The sequence below is a fragment of the Dermacentor albipictus genome, chromosome 4 (assembly GCF_038994185.2).
Source record: "Dermacentor albipictus isolate Rhodes 1998 colony chromosome 4, USDA_Dalb.pri_finalv2, whole genome shotgun sequence".
Taxonomy (NCBI): domain Eukaryota; kingdom Metazoa; phylum Arthropoda; class Arachnida; order Ixodida; family Ixodidae; genus Dermacentor; species Dermacentor albipictus.
In genome coordinates, this window is record NC_091824.1 from 89,307,715 (window position 1) to 89,325,059 (window position 17,345).

At 46.3% G+C, this 17,345-nt stretch overlaps 1 protein-coding gene across 2 annotated transcripts in view; it reads left to right on the forward strand.

The window, feature by feature from the left end:
- LOC135917675 (facilitated trehalose transporter Tret1-like) overlaps positions 1-17,345 on the forward strand; it is a 43,106-nt gene that overhangs the window by 10,121 nt on the left and 15,640 nt on the right. Inside the window, exons 1-2 of one of the 2 annotated variants that reach the window (XM_065451243.2) lie at positions 168-383; positions 13,200-13,527. In XM_065451243.2, the coding sequence (XP_065307315.1) occupies positions 312-383; positions 13,200-13,527 (400 nt within the window). In that variant the 5' untranslated portion in view covers positions 168-311. Of the gene's footprint in view, positions 1-167; positions 384-13,199; positions 13,528-17,345 lie in introns of those variants that run through there. The other variant, XM_065451244.2, reaches the window with a different exon arrangement.

Below are 17,345 nucleotides of genomic sequence, written 5' to 3' on the forward strand. Positions count from 1 at the left end.
ATGCAGCTGCATGCCTGGCTGCGCGACACACGAATACCGCAGGTGTGCGTATCTGACGTCGTAAAAAAAAAAGAAAAGCGCCGTAAAGTCAGCCCGTACCGTCGGCTTGACAATATCTCGCCGCACCTGTTGCCCCTGACGCTTCCTGCTCGAGGAAGGGCACATCAAACACCGCGCATGTTGCCCTCTATACGCTTCGAGGCCTCGTCTGGCAAGCGCGGTGTCGGGTCGGTGCTTCGCTATTTTCGCTGCTGCCAGAGGCAGCCTCAGCTATATAGTGCACGTATTTTCGCTTCTGGACTGTCATTTCAATGGTAGCGAAAGATGGTACCTTGAAGGTATTAAAAGTGCGGCGATTACCCATGGACGTCGTCGCTACACAAGTAAGTCGTAAAGCACTCACCAAGTTTCTTGTTTCATTGTTTTATATCGCGCAGCCAGCATATAACTATCTTATTTGGTGGATCAGTGGCTCAGCAGCCTTATGCTATAACCATGTAACAGGAGACCGAGCTGGTTGTTACTCTATTACCAGGTTTTTGGTCATGGGCTGCTGCGAACGAGGTCTCACGTTCGTTTCCCGGCGTTGGTGACTGCATCCTGAATGAGGAACTAGTGCGATTCTGGTTCACTTTATGGAATCGCACAGATAGTCAAAATCAACTGGTAGCCCATACGTATGCAACGTCTCTCACAGCAAAGCGTAGCTTTGCGAAGTTAAACTCCAATTAGGCTTTACAGTTTTCGGAGTTGACCAGCCGCGGTAGCTTAGTGGCTGTGGGGTTGTGCTGAAGTGCAGGAGGCTGCGAGTTCAATCCCGGCCGAAGCGACCAGATTGCGCTGAGGGAGGCGTGCAAAAACGCTTGTTACCGTGCATTTGGGTGCACGTTCAACAATCCCAGGTGGTCAAAATTAACCCATATACGCACACCACGGCGTGCCTCGTAATCAACTTGTGGCTTTGGCACGTGAAACCCCAGAATTTGTTAAGTTTTCGGAGTTTTTTTTCCCCTTTTTGTTGCTGCGTTGTTTTTGGTATTTGATCTAGTTCGGACGTTCAAATAAGTCTATAAGTCGATAAGTCGATCTAGTTCGAAAAAAAAAAGTGTTTTGTGGTGTTTAACTGTTTCCCTTGAAAGTTTGCCTGCTTCTTTCTGCGACATGTATGCTGGTTCATCGTAATAGACTCGAGTTATTGCTTTCTTTTTACCCCGCCACTTTTGCAACAGGGTGTTGCCATACTCGCAGTCACGTGCGATCCAAAATTAAAAAGAAAATCAATGCGATAACGAAATATATAATACAGTCAGAGCACTGTTATGCGGTATACGTAAGCCACGTGAAAGTATGGTTCAACATTGGACAAGGGGAAATGACAAGGTTCGCAAATATTACGAAGAGCTACTCATGGCAATGCTCACGTACAAAAATAGCACCTCTATGTAAATATTACGTCTGGGCAAAATTAAAAAGAAAAGTCAAGAAGCATGCGAAGCAGACAGACAAGGTTGATATCATCGAGCTTTCAATAAGGCCTGGGCGTAATTTCTTATTGTTGTACATTCATACAGTTGTTGCACATTCAACCAGTTTCCTATATTAAGGAAACGTTTGACTCTGTTATGTTTTCTTCGGTATTTAATAGAATTTATTGTTAAATATGCACCGCTTGACCCAGTGAGGCTGGCCACAGTCTACTTCTTTGTTGACTAGCGAAGAACGCACATCGAATGCGTACACTTTCCGAAAGTGAGCGGTTGCGTAATGCTTGTTCTTACAGCGTAGTGGCCTCAAACATTCAGTTTTGTTTTAAATAAGGAAAGCATCTTGAACATGAACTTGTTTCACGCGTTGGTGTGTCGCTCAGCTAACCGAAAATGGCGAAGCTATATGGACAGGGTAGTTGTAAACAACTAGAAAAGTGTGTTCTTTGATGATACTTTGCTGGAGCCCACTCTCTTGTATACACATACCCTCTACCTTTCCTCTTTCGTTAAGACAAAATAATCAACAGAATATTTACTCTGTCTCCTTCGGTCCATCCATACTAAGGGAGAACGCTGAACACAGAACCATTCCCGTTGCACATTGGTTTTTGTGTAGACTGCTGTTGACTATCCAGCGCTAGTGTATCACCTGTGAGTGAGTCACCGACACCACAAGCCTTCAACTCCATCAAAGGAATGAGCTCGCAGTGGTGTTTGTTTAGCCTTTTCCTCGTTCTGTGTCCCGCTGTTTGCACAGCTTGACTCCTAGCTGTCTCAGCAACCGCGGAGTCATACGTCGTTTCCGTACATTACGTAGGGGTTGAAAGTCTATGCCTGCAGTATTTTAACATGCAGTATTTTAAACATACAGTATCCTTTAAAAAATTAGCCCCCGTGATTCCCTCTTTTTCGTACAGTGGACGATTGCATCGGAGAAGAGTGATAAGGGCTAAAGCGCGGTTAGATTCAGTATAACAGGCCTGAATACTGCGCGTTCTTGCTGTATGACAGACAATACTTATTTCCGAAATAATAAGATTTTCAACGGTGCGGTATAGAAGTTCTGCCGGCAGCTCTTGCCCGGCTAGATCCGCATGCGGCAAGCAGCACTCCTCCGCGAAAGCAAATAAGGAGTTCTAAACTCTGTTTTGCCTTTGATGCTGTATACCAACTCGTCTTCTTATTTTTTTTTTGCCTTATTCAACAATGTGCTTGAAGAAACTACTGATGCTGGTACCAATTACCACAACTTCCTCAACTATCTTTACTTACTGTCATTGCATCGCACATGTCAAACAGTTGGACCCTATGATTTTCTACGGTCGTCTTAGTTTATAGAAATGTTTTTAGCGCAGGTAGCTCAAAACGAGGAAGCCAAATCAAAAACCAGATAGGCCTGAGGGGATACTCAGTTCAAAGGCAAAACAGTTGTGTAGAATGGCACAAATATGCAAGATACAGTGTCGCATTGCAATACAGAACTTGCACGTAACAGAGTGAACACTTCGGTGCATTTATCCTCTGTTGCGATTCAAACCGCTGATTTGAGCTTTCTGAACGAGCGGACGCCGCCATGAACAAGGAAAGAAACCAGGTGTGAATCGAGCGATTCGATTTACACGTAAGCCACGTGGCTATGTTTATGAAGGCATTGCACCGAAGCTTTTTCCTAGCAAAAGCAAGCCGCAATACACACAGCTGAACCGGTGTGAGAAGCAATATGGCTGGCGCACACTGTTTATTTGCGAAGCGGCCTATTGTCAGTCATGAGACAGTTGTCAGTGACCTGCAAATGTATAGGGTGACTCTTTTAAGACGAACACCTTAGCAGTATTATTAATATTCGTCCAAACCAGAGAAAGATGCTCACAGGAAGACGGAGACTTGAAGTAGTCAGCAATGGACGAGCAAGGGAAGGCTCAGCCTGGCTTCAAGCTGAGGCTTCCCTTGTGCCGTGCCGTGTTGCTATAACCCGCCACCACCACCACCATCGGGACAACGTTGTTTACGAGATTGTGCTGTTCTGCGGGGAGCGTTGCATCGGCCAAGCGGGTCGATGTATGGATGGGAGATTGCAGTCGTCTGAACTCTCCATATAGATGCCCTTTCTCTGCGCCAAAACGTGCTCGGCCCTTGGCCATGCCCGAACAAACCGAGGCTATAGCTCGGAAGGCTCTAAGAGATTGTCTCGTGGACACTGAACACATGAATTCCACGTCAACTTCATCGAAATTTTTATTTTGCCATATTTAGATGAGCTAGTCTAAGCTTGTTTTTCTTGCAGTCTTATAACCATTCGCTTTTACTTCAGTGATCCAAAGACTTACTCCACCGGTGTTTGGCCATGATGTTACAAACTTTTGACAGTGTTTTTCATTTTCAGAATCTTTTTTGTGTTGGTTTATTTCCTAACTATGATATTGGAATATCCGGTGCGATGTTTGACGAAGCTTTTCATGTTTACATTTAATAAAGAAGCAAAAGAAGCAAGAACGTTCTTCTGTGCCAAAATAAACGCAGGTTAGACACATTTGGCATCTCATTGCTCAGTGTGCGGTTGTAGGCCTGTATAACGCGCGTTCTGTGCAGACACAAAGAAGCGAAAGCTGGCTTTTTATGGCACAAGCAAACTAGGTCAGGAAAAGTGTGGACACGTGCATACGTGAGGCGTCAATACAACAAAAGGCACATCAACACACAAACATGGCGCTAACTTCCAAGTACATCGTTTACGCGTATGTTTATCGAAACCATTTGTACGACAGCAAAAACAACGATGGCTAAAAAGGAAACGAATGCCTGAAACTCATAGTTTAATCTCAGCTGATGCGCGGGAGTAGTAACCCCCTCTTTTCTTTTTTTGGCGACGCAATATAATTGGAATTCTCGTGCGTCAGCTGAGGTTAGACTATGAGTGTCAGCATTCTTTTTTTTTATTGCAATCGTCTTTGCTGTAGTACAATGGATTTAGCAGATGCACGTGTTCTATGAGGCGCCAGCCAGAAGGTACAAATAAGGGGCGATGCACGGAAATAAACGATGTTGTTGGAAGTTAGCGCGATGTCCTTGTGTTCATCTGAATTGCATTATGGTTTTCTGTAAGCGCTACACTAGTACGTCAAGATGACATACCAACAAACCTACTTCGCAACAATAGTCAAGTAGTCAATAGTGCTACTACACTGCATAGAAATCGACCTTGTCGATACAGTTAGGTCCTGACCTTGCGCTTTGTTTTGGTGGAACTTTGTTTCGTAGTTCAAAAACAATGTCCTTCTCAGCTAGTTAGTCCCACATTTCCATATCGGGTATGAGTGTTTCTAGTCTTTTTCATTGGCCGATCCAGAAGCTAGTGTTGTCTAAACATGTGGGCCGTTCTCGTGGGCATACTTGCCGTCTAAAATTACTGGCCGATGCCGAAGGCAACGCAGTTAAAAAAAAATTAGCACTCTGACGCTTCTTATAGATCCGTCACGCGAAGTGTGACTTGATAGAGTGCCGTGCGCCATGACTCCGCCCCATTGTCAGCCCCAGCTCGCTCAGGAAGACATTGTCTTTGATCGACTTCAAGTGGAGGTTGTGTCGCCGTCCAACTTTTTTTTATTTTTCTTGGCATGTCCAGGGTTATTGGCGTGCGTATGCACGAGTTTGTACATGAGACACTTTTGCATTAAACTTTCAGTTGTAAATCAGCGCTCGTGTGGCGTCGTCTTCCTTCGTGTTCCGTCTGATTTGTTGGCACTGTAGATAAACGTGCAGCCGTACCGGCAAGGTCAAGTTCCTGCGGTTTTTTCACTGCTGATGACTTAGCACTCGTGTGCGCTTTGCAGCCTACATTTGGGAAGGTGTCCTACCGATCCATATTTTGTTAATAGATACCCGGTGTAGGCTTCATAACAATCTTTTTATGAGAAAAAAAAACTGCACTTGCTTCAATATCACTGAAGTGGTTCCCTTCATAACGGACTCCTACATTCGGGTGAGCATGCTTTGCATGACTGGACATGATCACGCTCGACACCCCCCACAGTAGCTGAGTGGCTATGGCATTGGAGTACTTAGATCTAGGTGCACGTTAAAGAACCCCAGGTGGTCGAAATTTCCGGAGTCCTCCACTACGGCGTGCCTCATAATCAGAAAGTGGTTTTGGCACGTAAAACCCCATAATCTAATCTCCATGGCGTTGGCGCTAATAAAACACGAAATCTCGGGGCCGATCCCGTGCGTGGCGGTCGCATTCCGATGGAGGCAGAATGCAAAAACGCTCGTGCAACTTGCATTGGGTGAACGGTAAAGAACCTCATGCATTCAAAGTTAATGCTGAGCATCTCACTATTGTGTGCCTCATAATCAAATCGTGATTTTCTCACGTAGAACGCTAGAATTTATTTCATTTTTATTAACATTTGAAAACGGAAGCACGAGCACCATCACGTTGTAGCACATCAACCAGGCAGGGAAAAAATGCCAATCGCGCTTAAAAGCGAGAGTCTTAGCCAAATGCGCGTGTGTTATCGTTCATGAGTATCATTGCATGGCCTTTGGCGGACGACCTTCTCGCAACAGTAGGGCTGGGGTCATAATGATGACGACAATGACTTATTTGGCATGCCCTTATAAACGAGGCGGCGATAGATAGTAATTTAGCTTTGCTGCGCTAATCATGGTTATATTGCGCTCAGTTTTACACAGACGATATTAAGGAAGGACAGGACGTGGACGGACGTAGCGTAACCCCCCCCCCCCCCCCCTAGCGCGCGCCATATCTCCTTGTATATAAGCGTGTTATTTAACAGTATTAAACAGTTGGTAGTTTGCGCTACGTCCGTCCACGTCCTGTCCTACCTTAATATCGTATGTTCAGTATGAACTCAGTTCCGGCGTGTGAAAATACAGTATTGCGCATCAGCATTACCCTTTATCTTGCGTATAAGTCAAAAGTTTGCCAAGATACAACGTCATGACGTGAAACGAAGCAGTATACAGTAAGATCAATTATCGAGCAATGATATGATTTACAGTAGCGTCAGGAAAAACTAGCAGAATGGCATGGCTTCGGCGGGAACAGGATACCGATCGGCAATTTAAACTTACGCGTCCATAATTCAGCAAGTGGTTCTGTGCGGGAAATACCTGCGAATTCACTTTTATGGCTAAACGAGCTCGCACCCTGACTAAACTAGTTTTTTTTCTTTTTTTTCCCGGGCTGTTTCTCTTCTGGTGGATACCATGAAAAATATTGTGAAACACGAAAAACGCTCTTTTGCACGTACGGCCGATATAATAGGAAACAATACGCAAGGTGTGGTCTCTTCCTATTACCACTAAGGACAAAAGTCCATAGTGAAATGTCGTTAAATAACACCGTCAATGTCATTTATGTAGCTCCATGCATGAGGGATTCCGCTACGTGTCACCGGCGACTTGTTGTTTCGATAATCTGTTCAAAATAAAAACAATAAAGATCAGGATGTAGGGAAGTAAAGCAACAAGGAAAAAGTTTACGGCGCGAGAGTTCATTTTTTCGTACCCACGAAATGCGTCATTGCAAAGGCCACATCGTTTTCAGGCTCGACCGAGATATCTACAGACGGCAGCCGCTTGGCTTCATCAGGCACATTAGTTCCGCTGAAGATAATCCAATCTCAGACTACGTTGCCCGAATAAGCGCAAAATGACGCTGTGATGACTCAAGCGTTTCCGCTGCGTGTATGTTGCAAGGCTGCAGGGCCCTCTTGCAAGCCTCACAGAAGCGCGCTATGTCTTTTCAAACTCTGTCGGGCATGATCCGCTTCGCTCGCAAAGCTCTGCTTTCACAGACTTGAGACTTCATTACTGAGCACACGAGTACACTCCGCTATCACCGCTTTGGGGGTTGCTCAGTGGTCAGAGCATTCGGGGGTTCGTCCTGTGATGTCAGCGCAACGTTTCCAATCCCCTTAAGATTTTCTCTCTTCTCATGTGTTGCAATAGCTGCCACAGAAAAGCGTCTCGCGAAACGCTTCAGAATGAGATTAAGGTTGGGCTGCCAGTAAACACTATAAAGCTGGACCCGGATCAGGGAAACAGAGTCGACCCTATAGTTCCCAAGCGAAAGCCGCACCACTTCGATCCCCCCCCCCCATCTTTGCCTTTCTTTTATACTTTCTCCTGCCCTTTACCTCCCGCCTACCCTGCTTACTGTGTGCGTGCGTGCGTGTGCGTGCGTGTGCGTGTGTGGCACGCATTGAAATTTACCAAGAAAGAACTGACATAATACTCCGTCTGAGCCATCGCATCCTGCAGATGACCTACTGCCACTGTATAGAGCAGGATTCGCCCCTTGTAGCGGTATCTTGCGCGATTGCCAACTTTTTCTGGGGACCGGGGGAATGGGTAGATGAAACCGTATAGAGTTTCCTACAATTACTAGCGAGAACTCTGGCGCTGCGATCTTTCAGCCACCATAGGAATGATGGGCAGCGCCTGGATTTGTCTGATCTTCGTGCTAGTGGTTTCAGCCGTTCTCGTGGCTTCGTTTGTTAGCTTTATCTGGATCTAAAGTGGCCTAATTTCAATACAATTTATACATTTCTATATGTACCGGGTAATAAGACTCTGCAAGCGCGCATAATCGCTGCTAATTGCAGTGGTTCCGCTCGTCGATGCGTCCGTGGCGTAATGGTTTCGATATCGGGATTCTGTGCTAGAGGTCCTGAGTTCGAATATTGCCGTCGGACAATTTTAATAATGTCGCCTTAACTGTTTATAATGCAGTACTTTTTAACAGTGGTAGCTTAGGAAAGTCACGAAGCTATTTAGAACCAGAAGGACCAAGTTTAGGCAAATCCATGTGCTAGCCATCTTCCCATGCCGGCTGGACTGCCCTGCTTGCAGCTCCCTCAAACACTAGCGGCACAGTTTCCTCTAGAAATTGTATGAAAATTTATGGATGAAACGACTGTGATAACGCTCAACGTGTTCTTATCGCATGCTTCGCACCAGTTCTCGCTCGACCAGGCTTTGTCGTCAGCTGGCCCATCATGGAACCCGCAGCTCCCATTGAGGAAGCAAAGAAACCTCTATCCCGCAGCCCCATAATATCGACCCTAGTCAGGGGTGGATATTATGTTAGCTTGCTTTAAATGCGTACGCGAGAATGAAACATTCTGGCCTATAGCCAAAAACAACTCACGCCGTAGACCCCCTTGACTTGTTTGCTGGAAATGAACTACTACTGTTGTTTCAAGTCATGCAGCTGAGTCGGGGCACAAAAGCATTCCATTGTTCGCTATACCTTTCTGTCATTGTGGTCGGCTCGAGTAATTTTAGGTAATTGAACAGTTTAGCTGTTATATTAAATTACGCCTTAGGAACAATAAAACTGTAACACGCACCGTGACATGAGGCTATAGGTAAGCCGGAAAAGACAAAAAATAAAAACGAGACTTGCGGCAACGTCTGCTCGACGTTCCCGCCGCAGTTGACCATAACCTCATGGATCTTGACAGCACCTACTTCGGTCTGGTTATTGCTTGTCGCTAACAAAGGGCTGTATGGCGTTCTACTGGAACAACATACTCAAGCTCGCAACTTCCGATAAACTTTCCTGCGCCAGAACAACTAAAGTACAGTCCCAAATTTTATGACTGAACACGGGAGTGCGTGTTTCACGGTACATGCATAGCACGCCGGCGAGGCGCCAGCGCACTCTTCTAGTTTGCAGGTTTAGTGGATGCACTCCCTCACTGCACGCGCGCGTTGCCTGCAAACACTCTAAAGCCAGACCGTAATCAATGCGCATGAGCATGATGCCGCATACTCCGTTATTTCCAGACGACTCGCGTGCGGTATTAAGGAGTGCGTGTGTTAAGCCTGCAAACTATGCGATAGTTCCCTCTCTGCTCGTCAGAGAGCTCTGAATGTATCGTTTGGCACTCGCTCCCGCGGCCACTGTCATATAGCTTCTGACTGCACGCGAAAATACCTTAAAATTTGTGATGTAGAGCTGATGTGCACCGGCACTCAGATGTCGGTGCAAAATTCGAGAAAGTTAGCCTTCATATTCTACTTTATTAATCGCCCCTTTTCTGGCCAAAGTAGTAATACGACAGTTTTGAAACACTATTTCACCGGTATAAACAAATTCAGTATTGCTCTTTAGGGTCCCGTTAGAACCATGGCACAACTTATCTAAACACGTGCAAAATCAGACGGTACTTTACAAGGCACGCTATAGTAAAAATAGCTGCGCAACAGAATGGACAATCGGGCAAGTTGGTGTTTCGTTGTTGGAAACACGCTAAACAACATTCGGCAAACCCGCCGTGGTTGCTCAGTGGCTATGGTGTTGGGCTGCGGAGCACGAGGTCGCGGGATCGAATCCCGGCCACGGCGGCCGCATTTCGATGGGGGCGAAATGCGAAAACACCCGTGTGCTTAGATTTAGGTGCACGTTAAAGAACCCCAGGTGGTCAAAATTTCCGGAGTCCTCCACTACGGCGTGCCTCATAATCAGAAAGTGGTTTTGGCACGTAAAACCCCAAATATTATTATTATTATTAACATTCGGCAAGACACTAAGTGACGGCACTCACCAAAACGTATTTATGTCATACATATAAGGCTGTGCTGCGGTTGGTGTGTACCATTTGGATCAAACAAAAGTTGCAGACGGTTCAAGAAACGCCCATGATATGGCAATCACTCTGCAAATAATTACGAGGGACGAACACGGCGATAACCGGGGTGATTTTCCGGCACTATCACACTCTTTCCCAGTTCACTGTGCTCGAACTGTGCAGATCCAAGAGCTGGACGCACCTCGAGGCGCTTGGCCATTCGGAAGTATAATTGCGAAAGTAAATTCACTTACTCTGCAACGCAAATGAGAAGTACTGCGCAGCGGCGACCACACGCCTCGTCTGCTGTGAAGCTGTTCGAAGGCACACGCTCCGCTCTTGTCGTTTGACGAGCCCGGTTTGTCACGCCCATTGCAAGCTCGCGCCGTCTTGGTTCTCGATCTCTGGACTCAAGCATTTTCTTTCAGTTCCGTTCTCGGCAGCGGTGGGCGGTTTTAACGCAGGAAGCCGTCTCTCCGTCGATGCAAATAGTTACCGTCGGCAAATCTCCGTTTCTTTTGCAGTGTGCCCCTTCAGTACATCGCTTGTGATGCGGTTACAGTTAACTTGAGATTAGAATCATTAAATGTGCACCAATATACGTCAATTGTATTCTCACGTGCGCGTGACGCTAGAGAACCAGTAGACAGGGGAAGACGAGCTGAAGAAATTGAAGGTCCTTTTTGGGGGAGGGGGAGGAGGAGGCGAATCCTTACAAGCTGAAGAAAAAGTACAGCTACCCGCCGTGGTTGCTCAGTGGCTATGGTGTTGGGCTGCTGAGCACGAGGTCGCGGGATCGAATCCCGGCCACGGCGGCCGCATTTCGATGGGAGCGAAATGCGAAAACACCCGTGTACTTAGATTTAGGTGCACGTTAAAGAACCCCAGGTGGTCGAAATTTCCGGAGTCCTCCACTACGGCGTGCCTCATAATCAGAAAGTGGTTTTGGCACGTTAAACCCCATAATTACATTAAAAAGTACAGCTTTGAGGCATCGATAGGGATGGCAAAGTTCGCGGTCACCAAATTGAATGACGCGTCTTACAAATGAGGCTTTATTCCCAACAGTGAGCGATAGAGGACTGTAGATCGACCAGTGATGGCCGCAATAATTTCGGAAGTTATTATCCGCGCCGTGTGCTATGTGATAAGCCAGGCTCGCCTTTTCAGTAGCAGCAATATAACATTCGTGATGTAAGAATGATCTCACGCTGTTTGCGCGCCTGGCGCAAAATGTGGAAAGCTCACAGCTAAGAAATTAATTAAATTCTGCAGTGTCGCGAGCCAAAACTACCATCCGATTATAAGGCCCGCCATAGTGGAGCACTATACGGTTTAATTTCGACTCCTTTGGGTCGTTTTAACAAGAACCTAAATCTAAGTACATGAGACTTTTTTTTTTTGCCATTCGCCCTCATTGGAACGTGACCGCAGCGGCCGGGATCAAGCCCGAGACCTCGCGCTGAGCAGCGCAACGCCGTAGCCTCCGGGCCACCGCGGCGGGTGACAGGTGACATTTCTTTGCATTCGAATGCATTCGATAGCACTCAAAGAGGGACATTTAGGAGGAAATCAAATCACGTGCCTCACTTGAATAATGGTATTTTCGCTCATTCCGGTCGTTCGATGTTCAGGGCTTTCTGCTGCCAAGCCTCCGAGATCACTGGTTCAAATTCAGGCAGCCATGACTGCATTACGTTGGGGTCAGTGTTCGAACCTGCTGCTTCCTTTAACGTGATTTCAGTGAGTGTTAAAGAACTACAGTTGATCAAAATTCATCCGGAGACCTCCAGAACGGCGCCACTCGTGTCCCACTGCATGGTTTCAGGGCGTTGAACTCCCCAATACATTTTGCAGTTTTTATAACGCAGCTCATAGCCGCCCATTCTTGTGTTGAGCGTTGTCGTGCCTCCGCATTATACTTCGGTGTAACCGAACGAAAGAGCACAGCGAAAGATGAAAGAGCGAACGTGCAGCGCAGCAGGGAATGAAATACCGCGAGAGCGAAGATAGCGTGAGGAAGAAGGTGCAGCGGAAGCGTGAGGAGAAAAGCGGACGAAGCCACCTTGAATGACCATCAGATGGCGCTCACGTGTAGGGGCGCCTCCGCGTGCGCGGAGTCCTCGGCCAACAGCGCAATCCATGTGCGGGCGGGCGCGAGCGTCGCATTGCATATATATATATATATATATATATATATATATATATATATATATATATATATATATATATATATATATATATTAATGTTTTTTGCTGAGAAGCGCGCTTAATGTCGGAGGCTACGGGACAGCGAGCCGAGTGCGGGAGAGGCGTTCACGAGGTGGCGCCGTATACAATGATGCACACGACACGTGCAAAAAACTGCAACGAATCACAAGGAAATTAAATTTATGAAAGTGAAAACAGTTGGTAGAGGCGCTCGTCCTGCATGTCTATTTGAAATATGTGTATATGTAGCAAGAAATTTAGGGAAAAATAAAATTGTGTTGGAGTGCATGTGGAAGGCTTTACAAAATCCTGACTGGAAGCTTACCACTATCATTGGAAAGAAAGGTGTGCAGTCAGTGCATTCTACCGGTGTCAACATATGGGGCAGAAGCTTGGAGGTTACCGAAGACGCCCAAGATGTTCAAGACCACGCGAAGAACGACGGAACAAGAATTGTTAGGCGTAACGTTAAGACACAGGAAAGACGCGGTGTGGGGGCCAGAAAGTAAACGCGTATAGCCGATATTCTAGAGGACATTAGGAGGAATAATTGCAGTTGGGCAAATCATGTAATGCGTAGGGCAGATAACCGGTGGACCATTTAGCATTACAGAAATAGTGTCAAAGAAAGGGAAGTGCAGTCGAGGATGGCAGAAAATTACGTGGGGTGATGAAAGAAAAATTATAGGCGCAAGTTGCGATCAGTTAGCGCAAGACAGCGGTGATTGGAAATCTCTGAGAGAGGCCTTCGTCCTGCAGTGGACGTAAATAGGCTGCTGTTGCTGATGATGATGGCTACTGATGACATAATGATGATATGTGTTCATTTGCGGCCCTCTTATTTTAGGCGGGCCGCGGTGTCTTCTGACATAAAAAAGTAATGACGTGTCGTTATTTTCAGTGCGACAAGCCGCCGGGAAACCAGGCAGAGGCTCGAGCGGGCGACGATCGCCGTCGGCCTTCGGTGATGGCTGAGCAATGGCGGCGTCGGCGGCGGCGGCGTTGGCCGTGGACGAGCACCTCGTGCAACGAGGACTCCGACGGACGCCTGCACATATTCCTCGCCGAACTGGCCGCCGTGCTGGGCGCCACCTCGTACGGCCTCTCCGTCGGGTACTCGTCCCCGGCGCTGCCGGACATGCGGCAGCGGATGCCCTTGACCGAGAGCCAGAGCAGCTGGTTCGGATCGTTGCTCAACATCGGCGCGCTCGTCGGAGGACTGCTTGGGGGCAAGTATACGCATACGACTGCGTTCCGTCCCACCTCTCGTGGAACGCTGCGCGTACAGTGAGATAGTTACGCGTGACATTCGTATAGTGCAAACGTTATGCGGAATCTGTTCGAGAATCCGACCCGAGTCCGTAAAGATGGTGCGGACAATTTCACGGGCAAGAACGTGTGCCGAGCCCTCCGGAACCGACTTGAACGCACCAGCGAAACGCTTCAGCAGTAGCTGTTAGAATGCTCTGCTTTACAGCAGTTATCGCCTGTGTACTGCTGAAGCTCCAGAAACCTAACACGGCTCGAAACTGCACTCGATGGTTTCGGATTTCCCGAAGCTCGCGGTAAACACTCGATACGAGGCTCACAAAGCTGTACTATAGAATTCGCCTCAACCACGAAACTATCGGCTCTCGTCTGCAGTGCCCATGCATACGCCACGTGTGATGTGATGCGTTGTGGTGTTTCTTCGTATTCGTGCCCCTTTTCTTGTCTCCTTCCTCTTCTATTTTTTTTTCTGGTTTCAAGCAGGTAAGCATGGCGTCCCTTTGAGGAAAGATTTTCTAGTCGGCCTCTCATTCATGTGTATGTATGTGTGGTGTTTATTATTATTATTATTATTATTATTATTATTATTATTATTATTATTATTATTATTATTATTATTATTATTATTATTATTATTATTATTATTATTATTATTATTATACGGAAGCGTTTAGGCACGGCGCGTTTCATTTTAGTTTTACTTTAGGGCGAGGAGCTACTTGTTACCGGAAAAATAAAACAATATTAATAAAAAAACTTGCCAGAACGCAAATGATCATTTGCAGAAGCTACATCACCGCAGAAATCAGCTTGAGCGTAGGAGAATACTACATGTAGAAGCGAATTTGGAGTATAATCTTTTCAATCAGGAATTACGATCGACTGTACATAAATTCGTGAAAGTTAGATAATTTTGTGCCAAGGTGCTGGAGACCCTATAAAAAGCGAACCAAGGTGGGAGAATGACTCTGCATTTTATAATGACCCATCATAATTACATAATAATTATTTATTCATTTATGGTACAGTCAGTCATGCTACATTTCTTGATTTAGAAAACTACATCATCCGCTCGAATGACATGCACAGGTTCATTATTGGGTACAAGCATTACAACAACAAGGGAAATAATAATATTTCGCCATTACTACGGAAACGGCCCATTTCAATCTTCCCGTCAAACACGGCATGCCTTCACCAAAGCGGTCGTCTGAAGCGATACATTTCACTCGGAAGTGAAATGGCTTCATTTTTGGAAAGCAGAATGCTCAATTTACTCAAAGCTTAACGTTCGTTGTCTTTTCCTTGCAACCACTGCACAGTAATGGCAAAAATAAGTCCCGTCCACGAACGTTTGCGCCGTGACTGAAAGGGATGAACAGAAAAGACGGCGATAATCTACACCAGCAATGAAATTTTCGTGTTGCCCGGGGTTAAATTAGTGTATGGCGTAAGTTATGACCCGTTTGTCTGTGCAACCTCACTTCGCTTAAAACAGATTTTCACTACAGCAGAACTGATAGTTGGGCGAGTTGGTACGAATTCATAGTAAAATATTTTCGCGCACACAATTGACAAGGACACAGTGAAGGGGGACACACGAGCGCTTACTCACAACTATTTTATTTTCGGAATGCTCAGCGCTCCCTAGCACATGCTTAGCGCTGATAGCTAGGGTATATATGTTCTGTATCTTTCCGAAAATAAAATAGTTGTGAGTAAGCGCTCGTGTGTCCCCCTTCACTATGTCCTTGTCAATTGTGTGCGCAAAAATATCTTACTATAAATTTTCACTACGTGCGCAGCTCTGCAAAAACACATCTCGTCACATCGGGGGAACCAGATGGCTTTGAAGGAAAAAAAAGATAATAAAAAAGTCTTCAGCATTTTGAGCATTACATAATTACTGTTAACGCACACTACTATAATGCACTTTCTGGACCGAAAATATCAGAGCAATTCTTGGCCTGTATGCGTAAATGTGCAAGGTTGCCATAAAAAAATTTTTTTCAGGGCACCTATTGGATGAATGTACTCGGAAGTCGAAAGCGCCTTTAGGTGCTTCAATTTTCACATGATTTTTTTTTGCACTGGATGATGTATACATTTCTTTCGGCTAAGACCAGAAGGAGGGGGGAGGAGATTTCAAAATGCTGTTTGTGGAGCAGCCTCGCTTCAATGCACACGGTGTGGACAGAGAGAGATCGAGAAGCGACAAGGAGAAAGCAAGGAGGCCGGTTAACTAGGGTGAGAGCGTTCTTCTATCCAACATTGGCGGATAGGGAAAATAAACACTAAGATGGGATAGAATTAGGGAAAGAAAGCTGCTGAACACATGCACAAACATGCACCAGATTTCGCCATATAGTGAAGAACTGTCACATAGGCCGGCGGATATCAAAAACAGAAAAGGGCGCGCGAACCTTTCTGTCTATAAGCATCAGAAAAACAGAACGCCACAGTCTTTTTCTTTCTGGAAGTTCATGCAACTAATCGATTCAGACCGGTGTAACGGGCAAGCCTAGCATTATCGAAGAAGGGGCGATACCATAACAAGTGCTTCAAGTACTGCAACACTTGTGGCTGAATATGCACCGCGAAACCTTTTGCCTTCCGTTTGGCCTGCATGAGTGTCAGCAACCCCTCAACAAACGCCCCAAGGCCTTTCTTTAAAGAAAGAGGAGAAAAAAGAAAGTATGCGGATAAATCTTGTAAGAATATCAATAAACTTCAATAAACAATATAAGTTGCTGTACTGAGCGTCAAGCGAAGCTTTCGTGAACTAAGTACTACACAAGTAAATGTGATACTAACGATAAATGTGATAAAGTGACCGTAGGCTCATGCACTGATTATGCTTTTGCACCACACGGGTCACAACTATAATGTCATGCAACGTTTATGTTGATGCAGCACACCGTTCACAATCTAAGCTGAAGGGGACGCAGAAGTTCATAGGAGGCGTCGACGCAGTGATGTCGCGTGATCGAGGCCAATGTAAATTTTGTGCTTGTAGAGGGGAATAATGTTGAGGAAAGGTGTGCGGCGGAGAGAAGTGTGACGCGAAAGACAGCGGAATATTGACTATTATGAGGCCGCTCACGTACAAGCCGACTCGATCCACTACCCACAGTGGCCTCACATGTATACGTTTCCAGCACCCTTCCTGAAAGGCACCCCAGGATGATTTCCTCCAATGCACGAAGAGTCTCTGCCGCACCACACGTGATTTAATCCTACCGTGCGGTTCCAACTAAAACCCATCCATCCACGCGCCACCCTCGCTTTTGCTATGTTGCGCCAACCTTTGATGTGTGCCGCTGTTCCCCGATTCCTCTTTCACACCAGTTCCGGTTCCGGAGTTTCCGTTTCCGGGTCTTCCGCTTCAGGGATTTCCGGTTCTGGAGTTTTCGCTTGTTGGACGCTCGCACTTCTATGCAGCAGTGATATCGCTTCTGCCTGAAGCCAGAAACTGGGACTGCGCGAGTTACTGTTGACGCCGGAAGTCGAGGATGCGAGCTAGGGAAGAGTGCAGAGTAGGAGAATAGGTTGGCGGTACTTAAGCTGCATGGCGAAAACGTGTGTGGAGGGGTTTTAGTTCCAGCCTCCCAGGCGACCTGTTCCCGCCAGGAGGAGATGCTCTTGTGGAGACTCCGTGTGGGGGCGGCACTTACATCATCGGTCACCTATGCCTGGCCACATTTCCATGGACCACTCGGGCATATTTGCCATTAATGCTCATCTTCCACATTAACTGTCACAATCAAGCACCTCTTAT